The sequence below is a fragment of the Anas platyrhynchos genome, chromosome 3 (genome assembly GCF_047663525.1).
Source record: "Anas platyrhynchos isolate ZD024472 breed Pekin duck chromosome 3, IASCAAS_PekinDuck_T2T, whole genome shotgun sequence".
NCBI lineage: Eukaryota > Metazoa > Chordata > Aves > Anseriformes > Anatidae > Anas > Anas platyrhynchos.
Window position 1 is genome coordinate 115,892,352 of NC_092589.1, and position 23,233 is coordinate 115,915,584.

Genomic DNA, 23,233 nt, shown 5'->3' on the forward strand with positions numbered 1-23,233 from the left:
TAAAAGTTTGTCCAATGTCCTGCTTTGGACCAATATTTGTGGCTCCTCTGAAGTCTGAAAGGCAATGTCTCTAAGCAGATGTCTTTAATCAGCTGAGTTGTTTCTAGAATGTTTGTTAAGTTTATGACAGTCAAATACTGCACTGCTTTGTGCTATTTTACATATTGCATAAAAAGGACTTGTTCTTTTAGGAACATGACAAAATTATTTTGGTGTTTTGTTATCTTTGTGAGCAAGACTTGGTAGAGCAAGACTCATTCTTTTCACTGTCCCTAGTCTTCCTCACTTAACGTGAACTCAAGGAAAACAAACAAACAAACAAACAAAAAAACAGGAGAAAATTAGGTCAGGCAAAAGGATCATTGGTCAAACTTGCTGTAATGTTGTTAGAAGTGATCACAGTTGATGGTTGATGGTTGATGCCCCACAGCTGTCAATGCTCAACAGGCATTTGGACAATACCATCAGCAATAGGCTTTAACTTTTGGGCAGCCCTGAAGTGGTCAGGCAGCCGGACTTGATCTTTGAAGATCTCTTCCAACTGAACTATTTTATTTCTATTTCTATTCTTTCTTTTTCTTGAAATAGACTAATATAAAGAACTCTAGAAAGTTCATCCACAGTAGATTGTTATTCTGGTATTATTGTTATTCTGGTAGCTTTTGTGGTCTGAATGATGTCTGGAGGTGCTGTGATCCTTCTAGATTTTAATCATCTCTCAGTGGATTACCTCAAGTAATTAGGCACAAATGCGTGATTCTGCTTCCGGATACTAACATTTCATAGAATTCTTTCAGTTCCCTCAGTCTTTCTATCTCTTAACTGAGCAGTCATTATCATCACTTCTCCGGCAGAGTTAACGTACCTTAATTTAGTTTCAATTTTCTCCTTTTTTTTTTTTTTTTTTTAAGGAGGTGGTGACTTCAAAGGTAGTGACTGACTGCAAAGTTCTCCACTGAGTCTTCTGTGGGTTGATAGCTGCTTTCTGACCAGTTCCTAACAACTCACACTTTTTCTTGAAGTTAACATTTAGTTCTGTTTATATCTGTTGATATTAGTTAGCAGTGCTACAGTGCTACCATTCACTCATTACTGTGGAACTTAGTAAGACAGTGTTACACAATTACCTATTTTTCATAGCTCAATTCCTACTCAATTCTCCTATTTTGTCCTTCAAACAGTCTAAATAAATACATGCAAAGAGTGATTTTTTTCACCATTTCAGTTTTTTCTCCTTGCAATGAATACATTAACAAATAACCTTGATACAAATTTTACTACTTAGTGTACCTTATCAATCACTGTATTCAATGTTTTGCTATGCAAATTATTTCAATATTTTGTTTCCTGTCACAACTAATCTTCAAAATATAGCACATTCTTTCCCCTATCCAACAATAGGAGAAGACACTTTCTTAAAATGTTAATCTGGGATTCTCCAGTGAAAAGCTTGGTAGAATCCAAATAAACAATATTAATTCATTTCTTCATTGCCATCTGCTTGATTACCTGTATGCAGTTGAAAGATGTGACTGTAATTCAGAAATCTTGCAGTTAAATATGGCATCCTGTTATAGGCTTGAAACAAAGTTTTTTTTTCAATGGCTATATTGACTTGATAACAAATGGTAAAATACAAACAACTATAAAGCAAATTTTTTTTTGTTTGTCTTCTCTTCATTCTAGATGAACAAATATGTTGGAAAGATCTAATTGATTCACTAGAACTTGGCATAATGGCAATGTATGTTAAAATCAAGCTTGCTTTATGTTACAAAAATATAGCTACTTACAACCCCTTCTAGAAAAACAAGCATAGTTAAGACAGTACTTGAATGTTGTTTTTTAGCTTTAGAAACTGAAAAGAGGATCATTAGGATGTATGCTACAGATGAATTGATCTTGAGGTCTCTTCCAACCTAGAAATTCCATGATTCTGTGTGAATTGTTTTTCTACATGGTAGCTTCAAATCTGCTCTGCTCATCATAGTTGTTGGAGTGACCTACATGCAGTTTCTCTTCTTCTGGAACCTGTCATGAAAAACAGCGAACAGTTCAGTTGATGAGATAGATTTTCTTTTGTCATAAGAGGAGACTAAAGTGCACTGAGAAGGTCATTCTCTTAGTATATATTATGTATCTGTTAACAGTGAGTAGTTTACTGACACTAAAGAACCTTCAAGTGAGCAGGGTTGTGTTACTATCACTGGTCAATACAGACTGTGAAGTATTCAATTGCACTTTAATATTCTAATTTTCCTGTCATTTTTTATCATTCATATAAAACCATTGCTTCTGGCTTTTCCAAGGTCCAACAGCAAATAGTTTACAGAGCTGTCATTAAAAGTTATTTATTTATTTATTTTTCCCCTGATTGTCATACCTACAGTTGATATTTTGGCTTATAACTTCCTGTTGGACCACAAACTTTCTCTGACCAAAAGCAAAAATGCATAGTTTGTACTGTAGTTTAATGCATTTAAAAATAATAAAATGTCATTTGAGGTTCACAACATTTTATTTACATTGAATTTATATACAGTGTAGACCTTTATCTCTGAGTTAGGTGATGAAGGGTCCTTCATTGTCAGTGAGGAATAGACAGACTTTCTAGATTTTAATTCATGTAACCCTAACAGAGATCTGGAATGATTCAAATGAACTGCAGCCTGAAGCTCTCTCTTAATTGAGTATAAAGGGATCCTAGCAGGGCTACTTCAGGTGTAGTTGTTTTTTAGCCCCATCATGTGTGTCTTCATTCATAAAACAATAGTGACAGTCCTGAGCAATAACATCAGTGGTCAGATCATTCAACCAGGAAGCAGAAGAGCTTCTTCTCAGCCTAAGACAGACTGTCTCTACAAATACTGAAGAAATTAACTAACTCTTAAGTTTAACTCAGTATGAAATTCTAGATAACATTAGAAAAGCAGCGCCATTTAGCCAAGAATGCAAATATCATGTGTTTAAACTACAACAGGGAAGAGGAAACTGGACACAGTAAGCGGTTAAAAGAGGGATAAAGAGCTTCACTCAGGTCTCAGTTTGTTGGCTGACTTTCTGCTTTTTGTTCAAGGTTTGTCCCATGTAAAAGGCATGACCAGGTAGCAAGTCCAGAATAGATCATGAAGGTGGACTTGATAAATTCATGGCCTAAGGCAGGGCAACATTTTTGAAAGCTGGCTTGTGCAAACCTAAGTGTGCTGTACCTCTTCCAACATAACAAAAACAATGCTCCTTTTGACAGTGCTTTGTATCTTACCTCCCAATAAATAGAGTCATCAAAGCAGTTCTTGTCAGATGCTTGTCCCAGGAAGGGCAGCTTTAGAATAGCACCTACAGGTAAAAGAGCATTAAAAGTCAAAACCAACCAAACAACCAAACAACAATAACAACAACAAAAACAAAACCAAACAAACAAACAAGCAAAAAGCCACAAAAATATTCTTTAGATGTGCTGTGGGGAATCTTCTAAGCCTCCCATTATCAGGTTTCTCATTATAAGAAGTGACACTGGCTTTTTCACATTGACTTTAGTAACAACTTGGCTTTAATTGCTCACACACCAGGTTTTAGACAGGAATTTTGTTTCAGTCTGAATTTTTGTTTGGAAATATTTTTATTTTATTTTTTTCTCCATGTCCTCAGGAAAACAGCTCACATATAATCAAGCTACCAGTGTTCGGACATCATATATTGTAACTGCATGATGAAAGTTTGTCTGAGATCAGTAGCTCCTGAGATCAGAAGGCTATAAATGCTATAAATGCTCTACACAGGCTACACATCTGCATAGGTTCTACGTTAGACTAAGGAAGCCACCACTGTCCAGCTTTAGGATGACATATCTTATAGTGGTTTAGTTATCAATATTTAGATAAAAGAAACCACTAAATTATTTCAGCTGATTCTTCTCCGTATATAAGGCAGAAGGGATTGGAAATATATGCAGAAATCTAGTGTCCTTTGAGTTTCTTTTGGGCCTGGGCCAGACATGTATCTCCTGTAAATCCTGTGTCATATTTAGCTGTCCACCATAGATGTCTCAGAGACCCTGTGGCATCTCAAATAGTACAAGACACCTAATAACAGAATCACATGGGAACATGTGACCCCTAAAGGTAGATGTCTTCATTTCAAACTAGTTTCTGCTCAGAATCTGAAGTTTCTGAATCTAGAACAGAACTTCATCCAGAATAATAATTTTGATTTCTATATACTACCCAATATATTTGAATTGTGTATAAGGTAAGAGATCTTGGTTTTATTTGAAGACTGATTGGAAAACTGTCTTTTCCATATTTAAGCTTCTGCTAGTGCACTATCATGAAATATTTCGATTTTTCTATTTTCTGTTTTTCTAGTTAAATTATTGATAGGTTGAAATTCTCAATAAGCACACTTCTAATGTCACATATTTCAATCATTGTATGCATTGTACTGACCTGTCAATGCACCACCAGCCAGTGCAATTCCAATTGTACTGCCTAGGGCAGCAGCTTGCATGCCAGGGGTATGCAGGGCACTTTTCCTAAAATGGACAGAAAAGCAAACCATCAACTGTTAAACTTTGAGGCTGAGATTTGGTTTTACAACTTTCTGTTTGCTCTCTGCTGGATAGGATGACTTATAGGAAGATACCTGTCATTGCTGTGGCCAAGACAAAACAATATGGGACTGAATATGTTTTGGTTTTGTTTCAGGCTATAGTTTAAGCATAGTTGGTTCTTTGAAAAGGCTATTAATATCTTCTAAGCCTTTATAAAATGTTACCCTTTGTCAAAAAGACCTCCTTTTCATCTTCTTGCGGTCTTTTTAAGAGAGTGGAAATGGCCCATTTTGCCAATTGGGGTTTTCTTGGAAATCTTACAGTTGCCTGAACTACAATTGTAGAAGCATGGTAATGACTTTTCTACTTTTGAATGGTGTTTCTTTAATGACTGTTAGAATTTTTATTTGAGCTTTTAGTGTGGAACAAGCTTTGCATATAAACTGTACATTAAAGGCAGGATATCAAGAAGAGTTCTAATTAAACCAGAGCACTGTGTCCAGCACCGAATCAAAGGTGCATTTGCTGAAAATAAATCATAATTAGATCCAATGAAAATGAAACATTAGAATAAGCCTTTACTAAAAGGAACTTCTTTCTATAGCTTACCCACTTGTCCTTTGTATCGCGGTTACTACAATGCCTGCAATACCTCCCAGTACTCCAGGTAAACCATGTAAATTATGGACTCCACAAGTATCATGAATGTTCAGCTTGGATGCCAAAACAGGCTAAAATGAGGGGAACAATACAGTTTATGGTGAGTTTATAGTCTCCATTATCTATAGAATGATATTAGAAATGTCATCAGATATTTAAAATGATATAAGAAAGTAATATAGAACAAGAAACAATTTAACCTTTTTAATGTACACAAAGTTTAGCCTTAAAACCTGCTACCTTCTCATTGATTGTGATGTCATATATGGAGAAAAAAATCAGGTGAGTACAGATAACGGTAGAAATGTCTAAGTTACCAACACAAATAGAACACATGAAACTTCAGTGATATTCCCAATCTTTTCAGCCACTCTGGTAAAGGTTGACAGTGGTGGCTAAGTAACGCATACGTACCTGGTGTAAGTCTACTAGTCAGGTATTTTCTTCCAGAATGTTTCTCCAGTATGAAATGCCAGTTTAGAGAGTGTTAGTCAGAATATTTTGTTTTACATAAGAAAGACTTCCATTTTGTACTTCAAAAGCATTTTCAGTTACAGAACTATTTAGATACTTTAAAAGACTGAAATTTAATTAGTACTATTTCACTGATATGAAATACAGTTCTTCTGGGGGAGGTTGTTCATAAAACATGGGCTTGGAGCAAAATTCAAGCAGCTCCTTTGAACAGAAATTCTAGCTTTAATCAACTCTAATATCTATGCAATCTTTCTATGTTTTTAGTTAGATGATGGAATGAAGTTATCTCATAAGCACGTATTTAAGTTACATCCACTTCAAAATATTAGTTGACTATAACTTACTTTCTGTAGTGTATCAGCCGGTTGTTAAACTTCCTTTCTAGTAAACTATGGGAGTTTCAGTAAAGTCATTGAAGTAGTAAATAAATGAGAGCAGAAGCAGGTCCTAGGTACTCACAGTCAGGAAATGGAATCCGAGGACAGAGATGATTCCAGCAATTGCCCCAATGCACATAGCAGCAAAAGGATGGTTTAACAGATCTGCACAGGTACCCACTGCTACTCCTCCTGCCAGGGTGGCGTTTTGAACATGAACCTGCACAGAAGTGGAGATGCTAGACATTGAATAGAGGCTTGTTTTGGGGCTGAATGACTTGCAAAGGATTTTTCCAATGAAGAATAAGCAGGAATTTCAAATGGAGTTCCCTTTTACATACTGAGAGTGTTGGTTCAAAGCTGCTCTAAGCCAGTTTAACTGGGGCAAGTGCAATGCAGTCCATTGTTTGCAAAGCCACAAAAAGTCATTTGACCTATCAGGAAACCAGGCAAGGCCAGCAAAAATTGCATCCTACATCGACATATGAAAATATTTTGTCAGGTTATGGAACTGTGCCAGCTCACACTGGGCTTAGATGGGCACTACAACTGCTTGAAAGAACTGGGTGAAAACCTAGGGCTGAATTTTACAGTAAGGTAACAAAAATATGGGACTCTGGCAACCCAACCTAGTTTGGTTTTCCCGGTTGTGCAGCTGCACTATGACATTGAGAGACCTATTTTGCCTATTGCAAAACAATAACCCATGTAGGATTGTCTTTGGAATAAGACACAAAAGTCCACTTGAATGTTGGACCAAATTCTCTGTGGTCTAGCAGGTTGCGTGGCCAAGAGAGAACAAGGGAGTGGGACCATCATGATGATGTCCAAGAGCTTTCTACTCTTCAGATGTAGTGATCCCTCTGAGAAACCAGATCACATGCCTAAAGCAGGGTGTGTTAACTCGGGGTCCAATCTGACATTGTAGCTTTTAGAAGGATAATAGCCCTAATTTTGTAAACAGTTGGGAACCATCCTAATTATCCTTATTGTAGAGGGGTGACTTGTAGAGAGGTGACAGATTGTGGTGTGACTCTTACCATGCTGAATTTGCCTGTTCGATCCACCAGGCTGGAGAGGGCAAACGTTACAACAGTACTTGCAGCCAAGGAGTAGTAAGTGTTGATAATTGCTTTAGTCCTGTCAGAGTCACTTGCAATGGCGGAGTTAAAACTGGGCCAAAAAATCCAAAGGAACAGGGCACCTGAATGGACATAAGCCAACACAAAATAAAGACTATTCAGTCACAGGGGCATTTCCCTGTGAAAGATCCAACACAACAGAACTAACTACAAGAAACAAGGGAGATGGGCAACAAGAAACATGAAACAACCAAAATGCTGGGAGAAGTAACAGTATATGCAGATGCATTTGACACTGGCAACTGGGATTTTGACATTTGATGAATCTTACTGGAAGACTGTTGTAACCCTCTGTCCACATGCTGTTAGAACTCAAAATTACTGTAAAAATGCAAGAATATGACGTATTAACAAAAGAGTTCACATAAAAATCTTTTGTGATTTATTGATTTAACTGATAGTTTTAGTGGATAAATTGATCTATGAACAGATCTCATGCACAGATAGATAACTGTCCCATTCAGCAAACCATATGGGCATAGGGACAGAGCAGAGGTCTAAATACTTTCATTAATTATGGCCTATTTCCATGGAAATGTTGCTTATAACAGAAGATATCACAAAAAAGGGAGTCACCACTAATGTACAATGAGCATTCATCTTTAATTTGATCTTCTTAGGAAAGAAAAGCAAAAATATGTGTTTCCCTGAAAACTGCACATTTCAGGAAAAAAAAAAAGACTATGCTTCTAGGAGTGTACTTAAGAAAATGAATGCTAGGTAATAATAGGCAATTATTAAAATGCATGGATTAAAAAGGGATGGAAAACTGATCAGTTTTTTGCTATTTCTATCTGTGCTTCTTTTACTTACCAATCATGGCAAATAAGTCGGAGTGATAGGTAGATTCTTCATTTTCATGCTTGTTTTTCAAACCAGGACGATATAAGACTAGGCTTACGGCCAAACCAAAATAAGCTCCAAAAGCATGGATTGTCATTGAGGCTCCAACATCTGTGGCCTGTATCAGGGACCCAAAATAATACCAAGAAATTTATACAACAATAAGGTGAGGATTTGATGAAGGAGAAGTCTGCATAACTTTTAATAGCTTGTTTTCTATGGTAGAAGCAAGAACATAGAAACTGGAAGCGTTACAAAGTGAAATCATGTTTTAAACAGAAAACAATTACTGCTAAGTAGTTGTACCTGAAATATTCCTGTAACTAGATGTTCATTGCATGCAAAAATTGTGATCTCCAGAATTGTCAAGATCAGCATCTGAACAGGGCTTGTTTTCCCCAGGACAGCTCCAAATGAAATCAAAGCAGTTGCTGTACTGAAGTCTGCATTTATCATGCTGAAGTTAAGCAAACAAATAAAAACAAACAAAAAAGAAAGGCAGAAAGGAAAATCAGTTTAATGGAACCTGAAATAATCTGTATTCAAACCTGTTATATCACTAAATGATAGAGATTTAACTCTTCAAACATAAAATCATTGAGGTCATCTTTGTGAATAAAAAGTAAATTAAAATTTCCTAGAGGGGTTTTGTCCTCTTACAGATGACTGAGGAATAAATGTGGGAAAGTTACCTCTTGCTTATACCTTACATGTGCTCAGCTGGTTGAAATTACAGTGAAAATTTAGAGTGTGTGTATTGAAGATATGCAGGGATATTTCCAGGTCTGACTGTTACTTGAACTTCAAAGACAAGAAGGAACTCTTAGTTTTGGTCAGACAGTTTAGCTCATTTCAAGAGCTTGGCAGGTCTTTCTGTCACTTTGTGTCATGTTTGCTTTAACTGTCAGGAAGGACCAGTGTTAATGGGTTATGGAGGATGATAAAGATCAATAAAAACACAAATTGACCAAAACTTCCAGCTCTAACTATGAGTCTTTCATCAAATGCCTATTTGAAAGCATCAAGGAGCTATTCATATTATTTCTGCATGTGCCTCAGTAGTTTTTGTGTGATGTTTCTTTTAAAATTGTCTACAATTGTTCTCAGAAAGCAGAACTGCAGATGTGGAGAATACTCTGAGACATTCATAGAAACAAGACATGAGTGGGAGAAGGATTAGAAGTGTTTAGAGGTGTTACTTGTGAAATCTCTTATTCCATGGTTGGGGTCCAAAGCCTATTAGAGTATGATGCTTGTGCAAATAATTCCTCCAGAAGTAGGAGAACACCTTATGTGTGGACTTGACACATTGCGCCAGCCTTTCCTTTGTGGCCCCATGTATCCTAAAAGGACAAATCCTTTTGCTCCTGCTGAATGCAGGAGGGAGCTGAAGAGCTTGTGTACTAAGGCTGAAAATTTCCCAGCTTGCACAGCTCCAGAGATTCAGAGCAGTGTCTATATATGGCTTATGTTTCATATAAAACTTAGCAGTTCAAAGTTCACCCCATGTTCCCTTGGCTCAATGTAGCAGATGTTCCCCCTTGGGAAATGAATGTTGAGAGGTGGATAGTGATACTCTACCCAATTTTAGTGAGCTTAGAAGACTGATCTCGCAGATGTTATAGTTTTATGTCTTCCTTTCATATCTTAAGGGATAGAAATGTAATTATAGGAAAATTCATATGTACCTATTAATATCAACACAAATTTTCCCATCTTCCATATGCCAAAATCCTTGCATCAGGGTGCCCCACTGAAGACCGAAGGCTGCTATGAGCATGTTGATACCAACACTGCTGAATCCATATTTCTTCAGAAAGGTCATCAGGAAGCCAAATCCAACAAATATCATCACATGGACATCCTGAAAGACTGAAAGAAGAAAACTGTCTGTGTACACAGTGACTACAAAAGGGGCAAATCTAGCTAGGGACAAAGGAAGATTTAATTGAAAACAGAATGTGTTTTAAACTCATATCATCAATGTGACATACCCTTCTATTTTTGCTAAACAGCCTATGAGTTGAGTTTTTGGAAAATTATTGATTTTATATCTTGCTATATCTCTATAAAATGAGCACTAGATCAATCTACTGGCAAACATAATGTACCTAGAACTGTCACCTGGGCCTGAAGCTGCCCAGAACATCACAGCTTCCTTTCCTTACAGAAAATTTCTCTTTCCCCCCAAATAAGGATTGTTACATCCAGCATGTTCCGGCTAACTCCAAAAATGTGCATGACTTTTGTTTATGAGCATGCTTGTTGGCACAGTACAAAAGTATGCTTGTGATTCCTAACAAAGCTCTGTACAACAGATTGAGTTCTTTTCTTGGGTACTTTTAATTTACTATGATTTTATGCCTTTTTTTTTTTTTTTATTAATAATTTTTAAGCTTTTAAATAGAACATAAATTTATCACCACAATAGGGATATCTAAAAAAAAAAGTTAGTCTGAAGTTATTTTTTGTAATTTAATGAGCACTGAACATACCAGTTGTTGGTTATTTTTCTTTTTTTTTTTCTCTTTTTTTTTTTTTTTCCTCCCGTTGGTAAGAACCTTTTCAGAGAGGAACTTATTCTTTCCATTTCTACTTTGCTGTTCCTTACATAAAAACGTATTGAAAACTTGAGACATTGAACTTTTTAGTACTATATTTGGATTGAAGTAACATTTCCCATTTAGGAACTTCCAACATTCAACTTTCAACATGCTTTGCTATATGCATTACCACGTTTAGCCAAAAGAGGGCCCAGAAGTATAATAAGTTGCCTGAGATTCTTAATAAACTCAAACTGCGTTGTCATATTCCACTCCTGACCTAGTACTGAAATGCAAGTATTTGTACAGTAATATCCTTTACAGTGGTCTACACACATTTGAGATGAGTGTAGAAATGCAGGTGTTTCTCAGACATGCTCAATCGTTTTGTTTCTTCTTTAGGCTGGACATTTTGATGTTTATTTTCTGTCTTCATTAATTTGAAGTGATATGGATTTCTGAGGCTCCTACAGTCCTTTGGGAGCTCCTCATTTTCCTCTGAGTTACTCAGTTTCCAGAAGTACTTTTCAAACTCCTGTGTTTTGCTTACTACTTGTTTTAAGAGATACGCAATCAAGTCTCCCATTTGGGCTTCTACTCTTTTGATGCATGTGGATATTTTGTATTGCAATGTTGAGTGAAAATGAATATCTGGCTTAGAGCTCAACATATTTCTTTGCTTCAAGGGATCTTGCAAGGGATGGAAAAATATGCTAGAGAACAGTATAAACCATGCTAATACAACCTTCCTGATAATACCAGAAGCAAAGTTTTTAGTTTCCTTATGCAGGACTACAAACACAGCTTAATTTGTTCATATTTCTGTGTCTGAGGGAGACAGTAGGAGATGTTTAGGAAAGGTTATTGAAGTATATTTGTTGGCTGGTACTTCTGCCTGTGAACCTCTGTAAAGCCTTCTTCTCACATTTATTTATTTATTTTTTTTACTAATTTTCTGTGAGTGAACCTTTAGCTACTAACCTGTGGGACCAATACCTTCATGTGTGAGAAATGACTCAGGTTGTTTGTCTGATTCTTGCAAAATTGCTTTATATGCGTGTTGATGCTTGTTAATGATAATGAACAAATACAGAACTAGAGGGCAAATCTATAGGAGATGCATGGCAACATTTACAAAAGTAGTGTTTTTATTTCACTTTAGCAGAAACAAATGGACATGTATTAAATAACATCTTAGCATGATAAAAACAAAGTGATATATGGCTGCAACAATTCTCAGCTTATATCACTCTTGAGTTTCATACACAAAATGAGAGGTACATTTGGAAACGAACCATTGTTGCTCTTTTTGTTCTTGGAACTAGCCTATGCCATGGACTTTCCAGAAAAGCATAAGGAATAATCTAGTGAATTGTATGCATATTCACAGGACAGTCAGCAAGTGTTTCCAGTCTTCTAGAGGAGATAATGGTTTGTTAACATTCAGCATGTTATTTGCTCTTGTTTTCAATCTGCTGCTTATAATCATCTCAGACAAAACAGGTAAATTGCTCTCATCAAACCAATCCCATTCATATATATAAAATCTCAGTAAATCATGTCTAGATTAGTAGAAGACGTTTAAGTAACCTGACACTACATATGAGCAAAAGAACAGGCTTCAAAAGCACCTTGATGGAGGTTTTTAATTCTCAAAGCCCTTAAACAAGGCTTCTATGTGCTCAGCTCTCATTTGAAGTGCACTTAAATATTTTTTTTCCCTAGTCCTGAAGATTAAAAGCAACATATTTCACAAACTGAGTGAAGATCTCCAACTGGTGTAGCCTGTAACTTGTGCTTGAACTACCTCTTATGCCTTCTTCTAAAGAATATCAGGTCTGGAATGATTTGAAATGATGTAGAAACAACACAATTTAGAATTAGCTGTTTCAGGAACTAGTTGTGTTTAACAAAACATAGCACGTCTGCTCTGTGAGACAGGAAGAGAAAGAGTGGGAAAAACACTCAAGCATATCCTGAATAAAACCACTGCCCATGATTCTGCTAAGGCTGTCCTAGACCAACATATCAATTTCACTGCAAGGTCTCTGCATTATGGTCAGTCTCAATGCAAAGATGCTTGTGGCCACTAAGTTTATACTCAAAGTGCAATTTTGCTCTGCTGAAAGGAGTAAACCTTAGAATATTGAACAAGAGATGTGTATAATACTATTTTTTAAAGCCACGTGTCAAAGACCAATCACATTACATTAAACGCTGGTTGCTAGCAATAAAGAAATCCTCTAGGAGTACTTCCAAAACCTTCACAACCCCTTGTCTTCTCATTCTACTGGCACAGCAGACCTAAATTTGTGCATCCAATCCACTATACCTGTACTGACATCCTCCAGAAATAGAGAAAATGCAAAGCTATGCTTTGGGAATGATTTCAGCTAAGTCCTCCTTTAACCGAATGCAAAATTATGGTCATCTTCAATTGTTTTCATCATTCTGAAGAATGAATCCAAAAATACTGAAAAGCTTGGGTTTACGGTGCTGAGGTATTTAAGTTGTACAAAAGCAGGCCCAGCACTGCAATGCTGAGAGTATAAATTGGTGCCTGGAAGGTGCAACTAAATCTGTGAGGTACAGATGATGTTACCATCTCTAAACTTCTTGGGGAAACGTGAGAAGAAGTTTGAAGCCATTATTTTGGGAACTCAGTGGAAGTCCTGATTCAGGATATGTCTTAATACATTTACACAATGGTAGCATTAAATTTCTGTCAGGTCCTTCAGCAAATTATGCTCTTGTGCACACTTTGCAGATAGGGATGTTTTAGAAGAGGGTCTAAAAATGAAAATAAAAATGTTGGAGAATCCTGTTTTTCTTCCACTTTTTTACAGTAAATCAGATTTATCTACTCTTATATCAGCATCTGCAAGTCCAACATTAAGTCTGCAGTGTTTGCTTAGTTTATGTCTGTACTAGTAAACTGAACAGCCTGAGGTCTATCCTCTGGCCAAAGGGCAAATGGCATAGATCAACTCACATCTATACATGTTTTTCCCTCCTAGAAAAGGTTGTTCCCACCTTTACAACCTATTGTGAATAGTCCCTGCTATATGCTATTTTTAATGTCAAACCTAGGAGGAGGTGAAGGTCAAATGGCCAAAACCACTCCAGAAACTTGCTAACAGTTCAATAGTGTGGACAACCGGGGGACTGTATAACACAGTCGTACACTTTCTGAGCAAAAAGCATGAGAGACAGAAAAGAAGACGAGGCAATTTTTCTGTCACATAGGTATTAGAAAACATTTTAGGTTATCCCTGACAGTTACAATGGCATAGGCAGTCTCCCTCCAGAAGATCTGAGGTTTAACAAGAAATGTACTACACAACTGCAAAGGATGACTGTTAAACTACTGAAATAAGCACGAGGATACTGAGCACCTTTCTTCATTTTCCTTGGTAAAGCAAATGCCAAGAAAATGCTGAACAATTTAGTACCAGATATTGCAGGTATGATATTCAGCCTGGAGAAGGTATTTTTCTGTGTTCTTTCAGGGCAAATAGACCTTAATCTGAGTCTGAACATAGACCAATAAAATATCCTTCTGGTTTCTTAAATTTTACCAGGATGCCCAAAGCACTACAGTTCTGTGGCTGTATTTGTTGTTATGTTTTGGAGGACAGCCAGACAAGAGGTAGGTGGAGAGGAATTTTAGCAAATAGCTTTGTTAATAGTGCACCAGTACAATTGTATAACAATTACTGTTAAATTATTAGTGTGGTTTCTGGTATAGTTGTGGACATAGGCAAGTTATCATGGGGAGAGAATGAGCTCTGGCATAGGCTAAGTTGCTAGCATATATATGACTAAAAGCAATTTAATCGACTGCACAAAATTAATATCAAGGATACTGCTACATTGCAGTATAGGAAATGTGAGTAATTAGTCCCTTGTTCATCAGCTGACTTGCCTCCGGATCTGAATTATGCCAAGCATTCACTGTTGTCTTAACTGGACAGTGTTCTCTATGAGAATATAAAATGTATGACCAATGAGGATTGAAGTGACCCCAAGACCACCTTCCCCATAAAAGTCACAGAAAGGCCTTTCAAAATTGAGTACTACATACAGGCAAGAATTTCTTTACCATTTTAATTATTCTTAAGAGAACTGCAATTGGGACCACAAATTTTAAGATGTCCGAGCCAAGAAGAACAACAAACATTCATTACTACAAGCAAGACACAGGATGCTCCTCTGCAAATTTATTTTGTTTGCGAACTTATTTATTTACAATGGTCAACATTTTGCAGAAGAGGGAGGGAGTATGGGAGAAGTCAGCAACAGTCTCACACTAAATGCTTTCTCCCTGAAATTTATTGAGCCTTTGCAGAACAACAAATCAACAGAAAAATTTGCAGGCTGAACTGCCAAGTTCAGCCAAGACACTAGCATGCTTTGAAAGGTAGGAGTAAGTTAGCCACCTTGTGACAAAAACTATTGCCTTCAATGGAGTCCAGTTTCTGCAAATTTATCTTGTACTGATGATGACTATGCTGCCCAATTTACATGTTCTGAAAAGACAACCTTCTGAAACATGGATAATAGTAATGAAATATTCTATTATTTTACACCATTTAATACAGTAAGCAGAACTGAAGGACTAGTAAGTATATCATCATGCATCTCTGGAAAATGCTTAAATTCTTTGAAGAAATTCTTATTTCTCCCAGATTTAACCTGCTATGCAAACACTAAAACTATTTTCAGAACTCTCCCAAAACATCTAACTTCTCAGTCCCTAGTTACTATTAGAACTTTATATACGCTCAATTTGAATTTATTTTTAAAGTCTGCTGCTTTCACACCTCATAAAAAGGCTTGTTTGCCCTAAGGATTGTTGTCCTTTTCAAGCTATGATGGTCAGTCTTGTAAGTTATTCAGAAATTTTGGTTAGGATTAGTTTAAAGAAATTCTAACTTCTATAAATCTCAGCAATACTTACGTGGGTGCAATCCTTCCGGTTGACGGCCAGTTTTATATTTGACAAATATCCCAAACAAAACAGTGATGGCCACTTGCAGAAGAAGAGCAAAGATCGAGAACTTGAACCTCATGTTGGTGTCAAGGGCTGAAGGCATTGCAGGAGAGTCAGAGGCTGCAAGAGCCTGATAAAGGGTGGTCTCCTTCAGCAGAGCTGCCTAATTCAGTGGATCTGGGTGATATAGGAAAAAAAAAAAAAAAAGAGGCAAAAAAACGACACACCCACTATGGGAGGGAAACACTACAGGCCAATATTGCAATTTCTATTTCCAAGGCTATTTCTGTGTATGAAATGCTGGCTTACATATTTCTCAGTTGGTAATGCAAAACAGCTCATTTAGCAACAGATATGTTTCTTATTGTCTTATTAAAGGAAGTAGCCTAGAAGAAAAACTCAGATGGCCTGATTTGTTGCACTTAGTGAGGAACACAGCTACAGTCAACTGTATTTCCTGTAGTCAGTCATTTCTCCAAACTGTAGCTTTCATTTGAGAGGTAAATCACTTCTCATGTTATATGAAATATGGACAATCTCTTATCTGTGGATAATAAGGTAAGATGAGCAAAGAGAATCTTATTCATATTGAATGAAGCGTGCATAAAGAGGACACAAGTTCTCATTGTGAACTGCTGTTGAATATAAAATAATCATAATTCCTCAAAAGAAAAAAAAAAAAAAGGATTTCTGTAGCTGTAGAATATTAAAAAGAAGAATTTGAAAAAAACACTTATATTTTTCAATTTAAATTACTGCTTTTTGATTATTTTTTTTAGTTCAGACAACCAAAGTTTTCACACCAAATTTCTTACATGGTTTAAAAAAGCTCATTTTTAAAACTGTCTCATGAATAAGAGAATTAAGTAAATTTCACTACACTAAAATTATGAGAGGATGATCACTTACCCTTGAGATCCACACTGGTTGTCGAACTTTGTATTGAATCTTAAAATTTTGTGGGTTTAGGAATAACATTTTATTGATGTGATATTAATACCTTGGCCTCCTATGATCCCACATTCAGAAGACAGGCCAAAACTGTATTGTAGGGGACTTTATCTCATGAAAATTTATCTCATGAAAAAGAGGTTGATTTACATATTTTGCAGTCTTCAGCCCACCAAACTGGGTGGTAGGCTCAAGGTGATTTTTAGGTATGGTGTCCTTTTCATGCTAATTTCTGGACTGTGTTGGCTTGTCACTGGTGTTGTCATCTCAGGTAGGATAAAAGTCCTGGCACTGCTCGGATTTCTAGCATAAAGGTAAAATTAAACCATTGTCTGTACAAAGTTTAAAAAGATCTCAGCCTTTTCTCTTTGGAAATATGTCTGTGGCTTTGGAAATGAAAATAAATTATTCAGCAAGAAGAACATACTGGTCTATCATGGAATCAAACTTCTACATGGCAAAGCTAAAGTGAGCATATACATATTTTTTCCTTTTTAGCAACTGTATTTAATTTGAACAGATCAAAGAGAGGAAGCAGAGCTTTGTTAAAAAGCTATTGATCATCCTTGCTGTGCCACAGGATAAAACAGACGGTAGCATTTGATTATAAAAAGCTGTAAGCTCCTTCATTTGCACAGGAAGTGATTAAATGAGAACAAAACCATGAGTAAAGATTTTTTTTTTTTTTTTTTTTAACTTAGAATTCAATGACGAATAACTCTTATTGTTTGTTGCCTCATGTTTTCCCCTGTGAATATCTCACATGATATGAGCAATCCCATGTGATATGGGATTAAATTCTTTCAGGGATGCAGAATAGTCTCCTAGATGAATTCTTATTTGGAAAAGTACTTTATACGTACTCCAATATTTATTTCATTTATTGTGCTGAGTAAATGAATCTTGATCCTGCAGCCCTACATCAGAATGGAAGCTTTGCAGGAGAAAGTAGATCCTGCTTGATGACCTGATTTCTTTCACAGCTGAAGTAACAGTCTTGTCAATGGCAGTCTCTATCATTTCTATCATTCCAGCATTTATTTATTTATTTATAATTGTATTGTTTCTGACACAGCCTTGCCAGTTGATGGGAAGCAGCCACATACAACATCTTATTTCGAAGTCCAGCAGTCCTTACATGTGCATTTAACTGCTCCATGGTGCAATTGGAAATGTACACATCTTGAGTAGCCAGTCTTTAGTGTTAAAAAATTCCTTTGTGTCTCCCTATTAGCTTCAGCCCAATCATAACTGCTTATGGAACTGGAAAAAGTGAGGATATTCTTTGTTAAGTATTGTTGCACATCTGGATCTATCAACTAATTTTGAGTATTTGTCTTAAATAGATGTAGGGTTTTTCATCCTACTTCTCTGTCTCACAGAAAAATGTGGTGCTGGTGAGATATCAGAACCTTAATATAAATGTGTGAAAAGTTATGGTAACCTTTCAATCTTCCAAACTAATAAAAGAAAGAGATAAAGGAGTAGTTTGAGCAATATCCTTACCTAAAGAACAAGAAAAAAATCTGTGTTTAATAATCTTCCTACAAAACACAAAGTTTATTCCTCAAACACAATTAGGAGTGGTGTTCATCTTACCAGATATACACCATAGATTTCTGTATCTAACCTAATAATGTTTTGCCTGTAAGTGAGGAGTGAGAAATAGGATCTTCTGAGAGAAACTGATTTCATCTTAAAGTATCTCAAACAGGTTAAATAGGTCAATTAAATGCAAAGACCTAGCACTTTTGATCAGGTTTGTTGGGTATGTCAGACTCAAATCAGTCTCAGGATGTCTCCTAGAAGAGGCCCAGTGTAGCCTGGTAAAGAAGCTGGTGTGGCTAAAACACCGAGTTCGTTTTATTTAAGTCTGAGCTATAGGTATCCCTGAGCATGGATTTATACCTTGACCATGAATTGGAGAGCATGCCAATCTCTAAACTACGTCTTGGTACATGCTTTTAGGGTTGACATTGCAACCAGAAAGGTAGGATAAGGTACATCTTGTCTGCATGTTGTGACAGAAAATATTTCTTGGTCTCCTGAACTTTGAGCTGAATACTCTTTTTTTTTTTTTTTTTTTTTTTTGAGAACATTAACATTTATCCCATTTCTGTGGTGTCACATTAGAAGAGTTATTTAATGACTCATTAACTTTTGTAATGTTTTGAGTCAGCACAACAGGTCAGAATATCCCGAAACGGAAGAGACCCTCAAGAATGATAGAGTCTAACTCCTGACAAGTACTCCATCTCAAGTTGAAAGCTCAGCTCAATAAACAAGGTTTGTATATGCAGTCCTTAAGTAATTTCCTTCACCTTGAAGGGGAAACTGACATTGAATGTATTTTTCTAACTCACCAGATAACAACAATGAATTTTTCTTGTCTGGATCCATATCACTCACACTAGCCCCTAACCCAAGTTTTTATATACTGTGGGGAAAAAAAGGGATTTCCTATACTCACTAATGTGCCAGTTAGGTTATTACTGGGTTTTTATTTTTCGTATTTAAAATCACAGTGAGTTCACTGTTTTATGTTTTACTGCAAGAGCATGCTGAAGAAGGAATGAAATGCACAAGCAGAAGCTTTTGGTTGAGGTGTGTCCCAAAGTTGCAGGAACGATGTTTTCAAGAAATAAAGAGGTTCATGCTCCCTTACAAAAAAGCTAGTTTGTACTGCTCCTGTGATAAATAAATAAACAAATAAAAGACTAATACAGGAAGGCGGATGCTATACATACACCTTAAAGCTTTATCTACTTTCTCAAGGAAGCAAAGAAAAACAGTATAAATGAGATTAAAGCTTTAAGTCTGGGATACTATTTGTAAATATGCGAGTGGATCTGTTTCCCTATGAGGAATAATAGCAAAGAAAAGTGCTTTTGAGAAATAATGAATCTACAAAGCTAAGACATTAAGTGATGTAGCTGCAACTGTATGTATATTCATTTGTTTAGATTGTCTGTGACATGCTGCATTATAGTCCCTGATTGTGGCCCAGGAAATTTGTGTTTTCATATCAAGATTTTTACCATTTCTCTGTGTTTCTAAGTTTTAAGTTTTCCATTTCATTACCTGTAAATAGCAGTTCAGATTTGCATTTTAATGTTTACTGAAAATTAGATCAACCCTTTTCAGGTTAAAAAATTCTCACTCCCCCCATTCCTCCCCCCCCCCCCCCCCTCCCCCGGTCTTTTACAGTTGCAGTTTTGCTCAGTACAATGCTGTGCTATTGCTGCAAAGTTCCCACCTGCTCCAATTTGCTATACAGAACGGCTACAAGCAACTTGGCGTGCTTTCTGTTTCAGCAAGAGGGCTGTTCCTGTCTGCCACTTCGTTGTGCCCTCCCATTGAGAAGGTTAAGTACTCCTCTTTCCACTAAATCTTGCAGAGTACACAAACGGTACAGCAATCTTAAGTGAGCGACATAATGTGAAGTTTGCAGCAGTAATTGCAATGCATGCATGAAGAGTCAAAGAGGGTGCTTAGGGAATATTCTTCAATGAAAAGATGTGTTAGCTCCAATTTCCCTGGATAATATAGCTCCCAGTGCTACTTTTGTAAAACAGCCCATCCATGGCAGCCAGACCCGGAGAGGGTGTCTGCAGTCTGAGACTGTAGGAAACAGGCTTCAGGGAGCTGATCCCAGAAGACCTCCTGCTATGTGTGGTACTATCATCATTTATATAATCGTCAGACTCTCAGAGCCTGAGCTATAATGTTCTTAGTGGCACAGCAGCAAGATGCCTTTTAGCAGCCAGTCATGAAATAATTGGTCTGACCTAAATGAGGATTTGTCAAGAGAGAGATAGTCCATATCAGATTTCAATGGCTCAGAGAGTGTTTTAAGCTTTGAATCTCACCAAACGTTAGAAAACAACATAAACTATGTATTTTGCACATATGTTAACACTGATCCACAAATTCTGGTCAGTATGACTTTGGCACAAGCTTCAAATGTGGGTAGAACAGTCAGCACATAAAATAAATTCCTACAAGAAATCACACATTGTTTATTTCTTCCTGTGTACAACTAACATCTTCTTCAGTTCCCTTAATGCTAGGCAAATAGGGACTTCTTTGTTTGCAGTATGAATGCAGACCAAATGGAGAAAATGATTTGTGAACTTCATAATTAATTTATATAACATTTTTTTTTTTTTGGTAGTCACCAGGATGTAGGTACTAAATCACCAAATACACGGAAGTAGCCCTGCACTATTGAACTGACAAGATGAATTTATTATTTCCTTGCAATGGGCCAAGCAATATTTCAATAAACAACTGCAACCCAGCTTACTATCTAAAATACAATGCCCCATCCAGGCCAAGCCAGCACTGGAGGTACTACAATGAATTGAGAACAAATAAATACAGGTATATCTGGAAAAAATAATCTCAATGGAAAATTTCAGTCTCTGAAATGCTCACGCCAACCTGTGGAAGATATGAGGTTTTCATGCCATAACTAGTTAGATGCCATGATCTTTTTAGGCACTTTCCAGGTGCATCTAAAATAAACGCTTACCACCATTAAATAGCTCTTGTAAGGTTGGTTACAAATATTTCATTCTCTTTGGTTTAACTGATCTGCTTAGCTAGATCTGCAATCACTGATAGTATGAGACTACAGGAATAAACTGACCTTCAAAGGTGTAAGCTTGGTTTTTGATATATTATGGTCAATATTCTGTAAAAAATATCTGGATTATTGCTGTTTTTTCAAAAGCATCTATATTTATGTTTATTGATTACAAAATAAATAAATAAATACATACATACGTAAAAGGGGGAGTGTAAAAGGACCATCCAGGAGGCAGGACAAAAAGCAGGATTGTAAACAGATACACTGATGGGACACAATGAGACAAAATGGGGTTCCCTCAGGCAAGTGGTGGTTCAATGATAGCTGTTATTAAATACTAGGTTTGGATGGATGTTCAGTCATATTTCTTATGATTTTTGCCTCTCCAGAGAACTTTCTGCATTTTTATCTTGATGAACTCCCTCTTGCATGTACTTCATTATTTCTTTCCCTGCCTTCACATTCTAATGATTGCATTCACTTTACTTTTCCATCCTAACTTTTCACCCATTTCTGTTTCCCATTTCTTTTAATGAACTTATTTTCTTATGAACAGCCAATTTTATCTGTGGAAGAAGCATGGTGTCTGCTTCCACAACACATTATTTATTGTCATTGCATTTTCTATCTCTTCCATCAGTTAGCAGTTGCCTGTTCAGAAACAAGGAATTTTTAGGTCTTTGAGGGCTCTTCCTGGAATTGTGGGTAGCTTATCACAAACTCCCCTCCATAACAGTTTTGTGCTCTATTTGTGAAGTTAAGTTTTATGTCCTTCTTCTGGGATGCTGGGATGCTGCTGATGTTCTTTCCAGTTTTAATGCTTAGGAGCTTATTTCTGCACAATTTTCATCACACAGCGTACATAGCTATTTCTGGTGACAAAAATACATGGTAGCTTGTATCTCTCTCATTTTCTTCACCTTTCTGATATCTGTAGACTGCAATCATATCACCCAGCCCCCCACCCCCTTTTTTTTCCTTTTATTTTTTTTTTTCTTTTATTTTTTCCTTTTTTGATATTTTGCAGACTGTCTGCTTTCCTGAATATGTTAATATCTTTTCTTGGGCTCAAGTTCAGTTCACCTTATGAGAAATAACCAGAATTGTAAGTAGGATTTCAAATCAATTCTCACCAATGTTTTGTAAGATAGCATTAAAACTTCTGTTTTGGAGAATGTGCGATATATCCTAAAGTAACATTTTACCACAGCATCACTTTGAAGGCTTGCAGTCATTCTATAATTAATACATCCAGATTTTCCCCCTGCAGAGTTGCTTCAAGCTACAGGGCACTGCCTCCCACATTAGCACAGAAAACTGAGTACATGTTAAATATCCAGTGACTCCTTTATGGTCTGAAGTTTCTCCAAGCCTGTGCTTCATCCTACAAATTCTGGACTATTTTCACTTTTCTTCTCCCTATTGACCACAAGAAGACTCCAGATGCAGCTGTTTAAAACTGGACAAATAACCATTGTCTAAAGTGGGTAATTACCCACCTGCAGCATATCTGCATTCTATTCAGTGACCTAGAAAGAAAATTTGAAAGTTTTATTTTTCTTTATAACAAGAAAAGACTAAGAGAAGACATACTAGCACACTATGAATGCCTTTAAGACTTCTGCAATAATAACTCTTGTATTATTAACAGGGAAAATGTGGAGTTCCTCGCTTCTAGCTCAACATGCCATAAATAAATGTCTACACTGTAAATATCTACATTTATCCTAGTAAGTTGGTGCTCCCTTTATCAGGGAAATAGCTACTTGAGCAATTAAATTTATCCTAATACAGATGCAAAAAGTTGGTGGAAGTTCTTCCTCAATTTCTCTCTCTTGCTCTTTCTCTCAGCTATAAAAAGGACTAAATCCTCAGACTTCTAAAGTCAGGTGAGATGAATCCCACCTGAAATACACACAGAACTTAGAACTTAGTTTAGCTGCGTGGTCTATTATTAATTTGAGAGAACATGTTTTCTGTGTTCAGGTGTCTGAAACAAATTAAATTATTAACCTCCAGCAGTCTGAGGATCAGGCCCTGACTTATTCCAGTGTCCTCAAAAAATTAGGCAAAAGGACTCCTGTTTGTTATGTTCCAGCTCCGGTGC

The 23,233-nt window shown here is 36.6% G+C and overlaps 1 protein-coding gene across 1 annotated transcript; it reads right to left on the minus strand.

Moving 5' to 3' along the window:
• Nucleotides 1-881: 881 nt before the first annotated feature.
• On the minus strand, nucleotides 882-15,896 carry RHAG (Rh associated glycoprotein). Its single transcript, XM_005014056.6, has 10 exons — nucleotides 15,552-15,896; nucleotides 9,737-9,920; nucleotides 8,355-8,505; nucleotides 8,019-8,166; nucleotides 7,104-7,267; nucleotides 6,146-6,283; nucleotides 5,159-5,280; nucleotides 4,446-4,531; nucleotides 3,263-3,336; nucleotides 882-2,031 (listed from the first exon to the last, which is right to left on the minus strand). Exons 1-10 carry the CDS (start codon nucleotides 15,685-15,687, stop codon nucleotides 1,954-1,956), a joined length of 1,281 nt encoding a protein of 426 aa, XP_005014113.2. The 5' UTR covers nucleotides 15,688-15,896; the 3' UTR covers nucleotides 882-1,953.
• Between the last annotated feature and the right edge of the window lie 7,337 nt (nucleotides 15,897-23,233).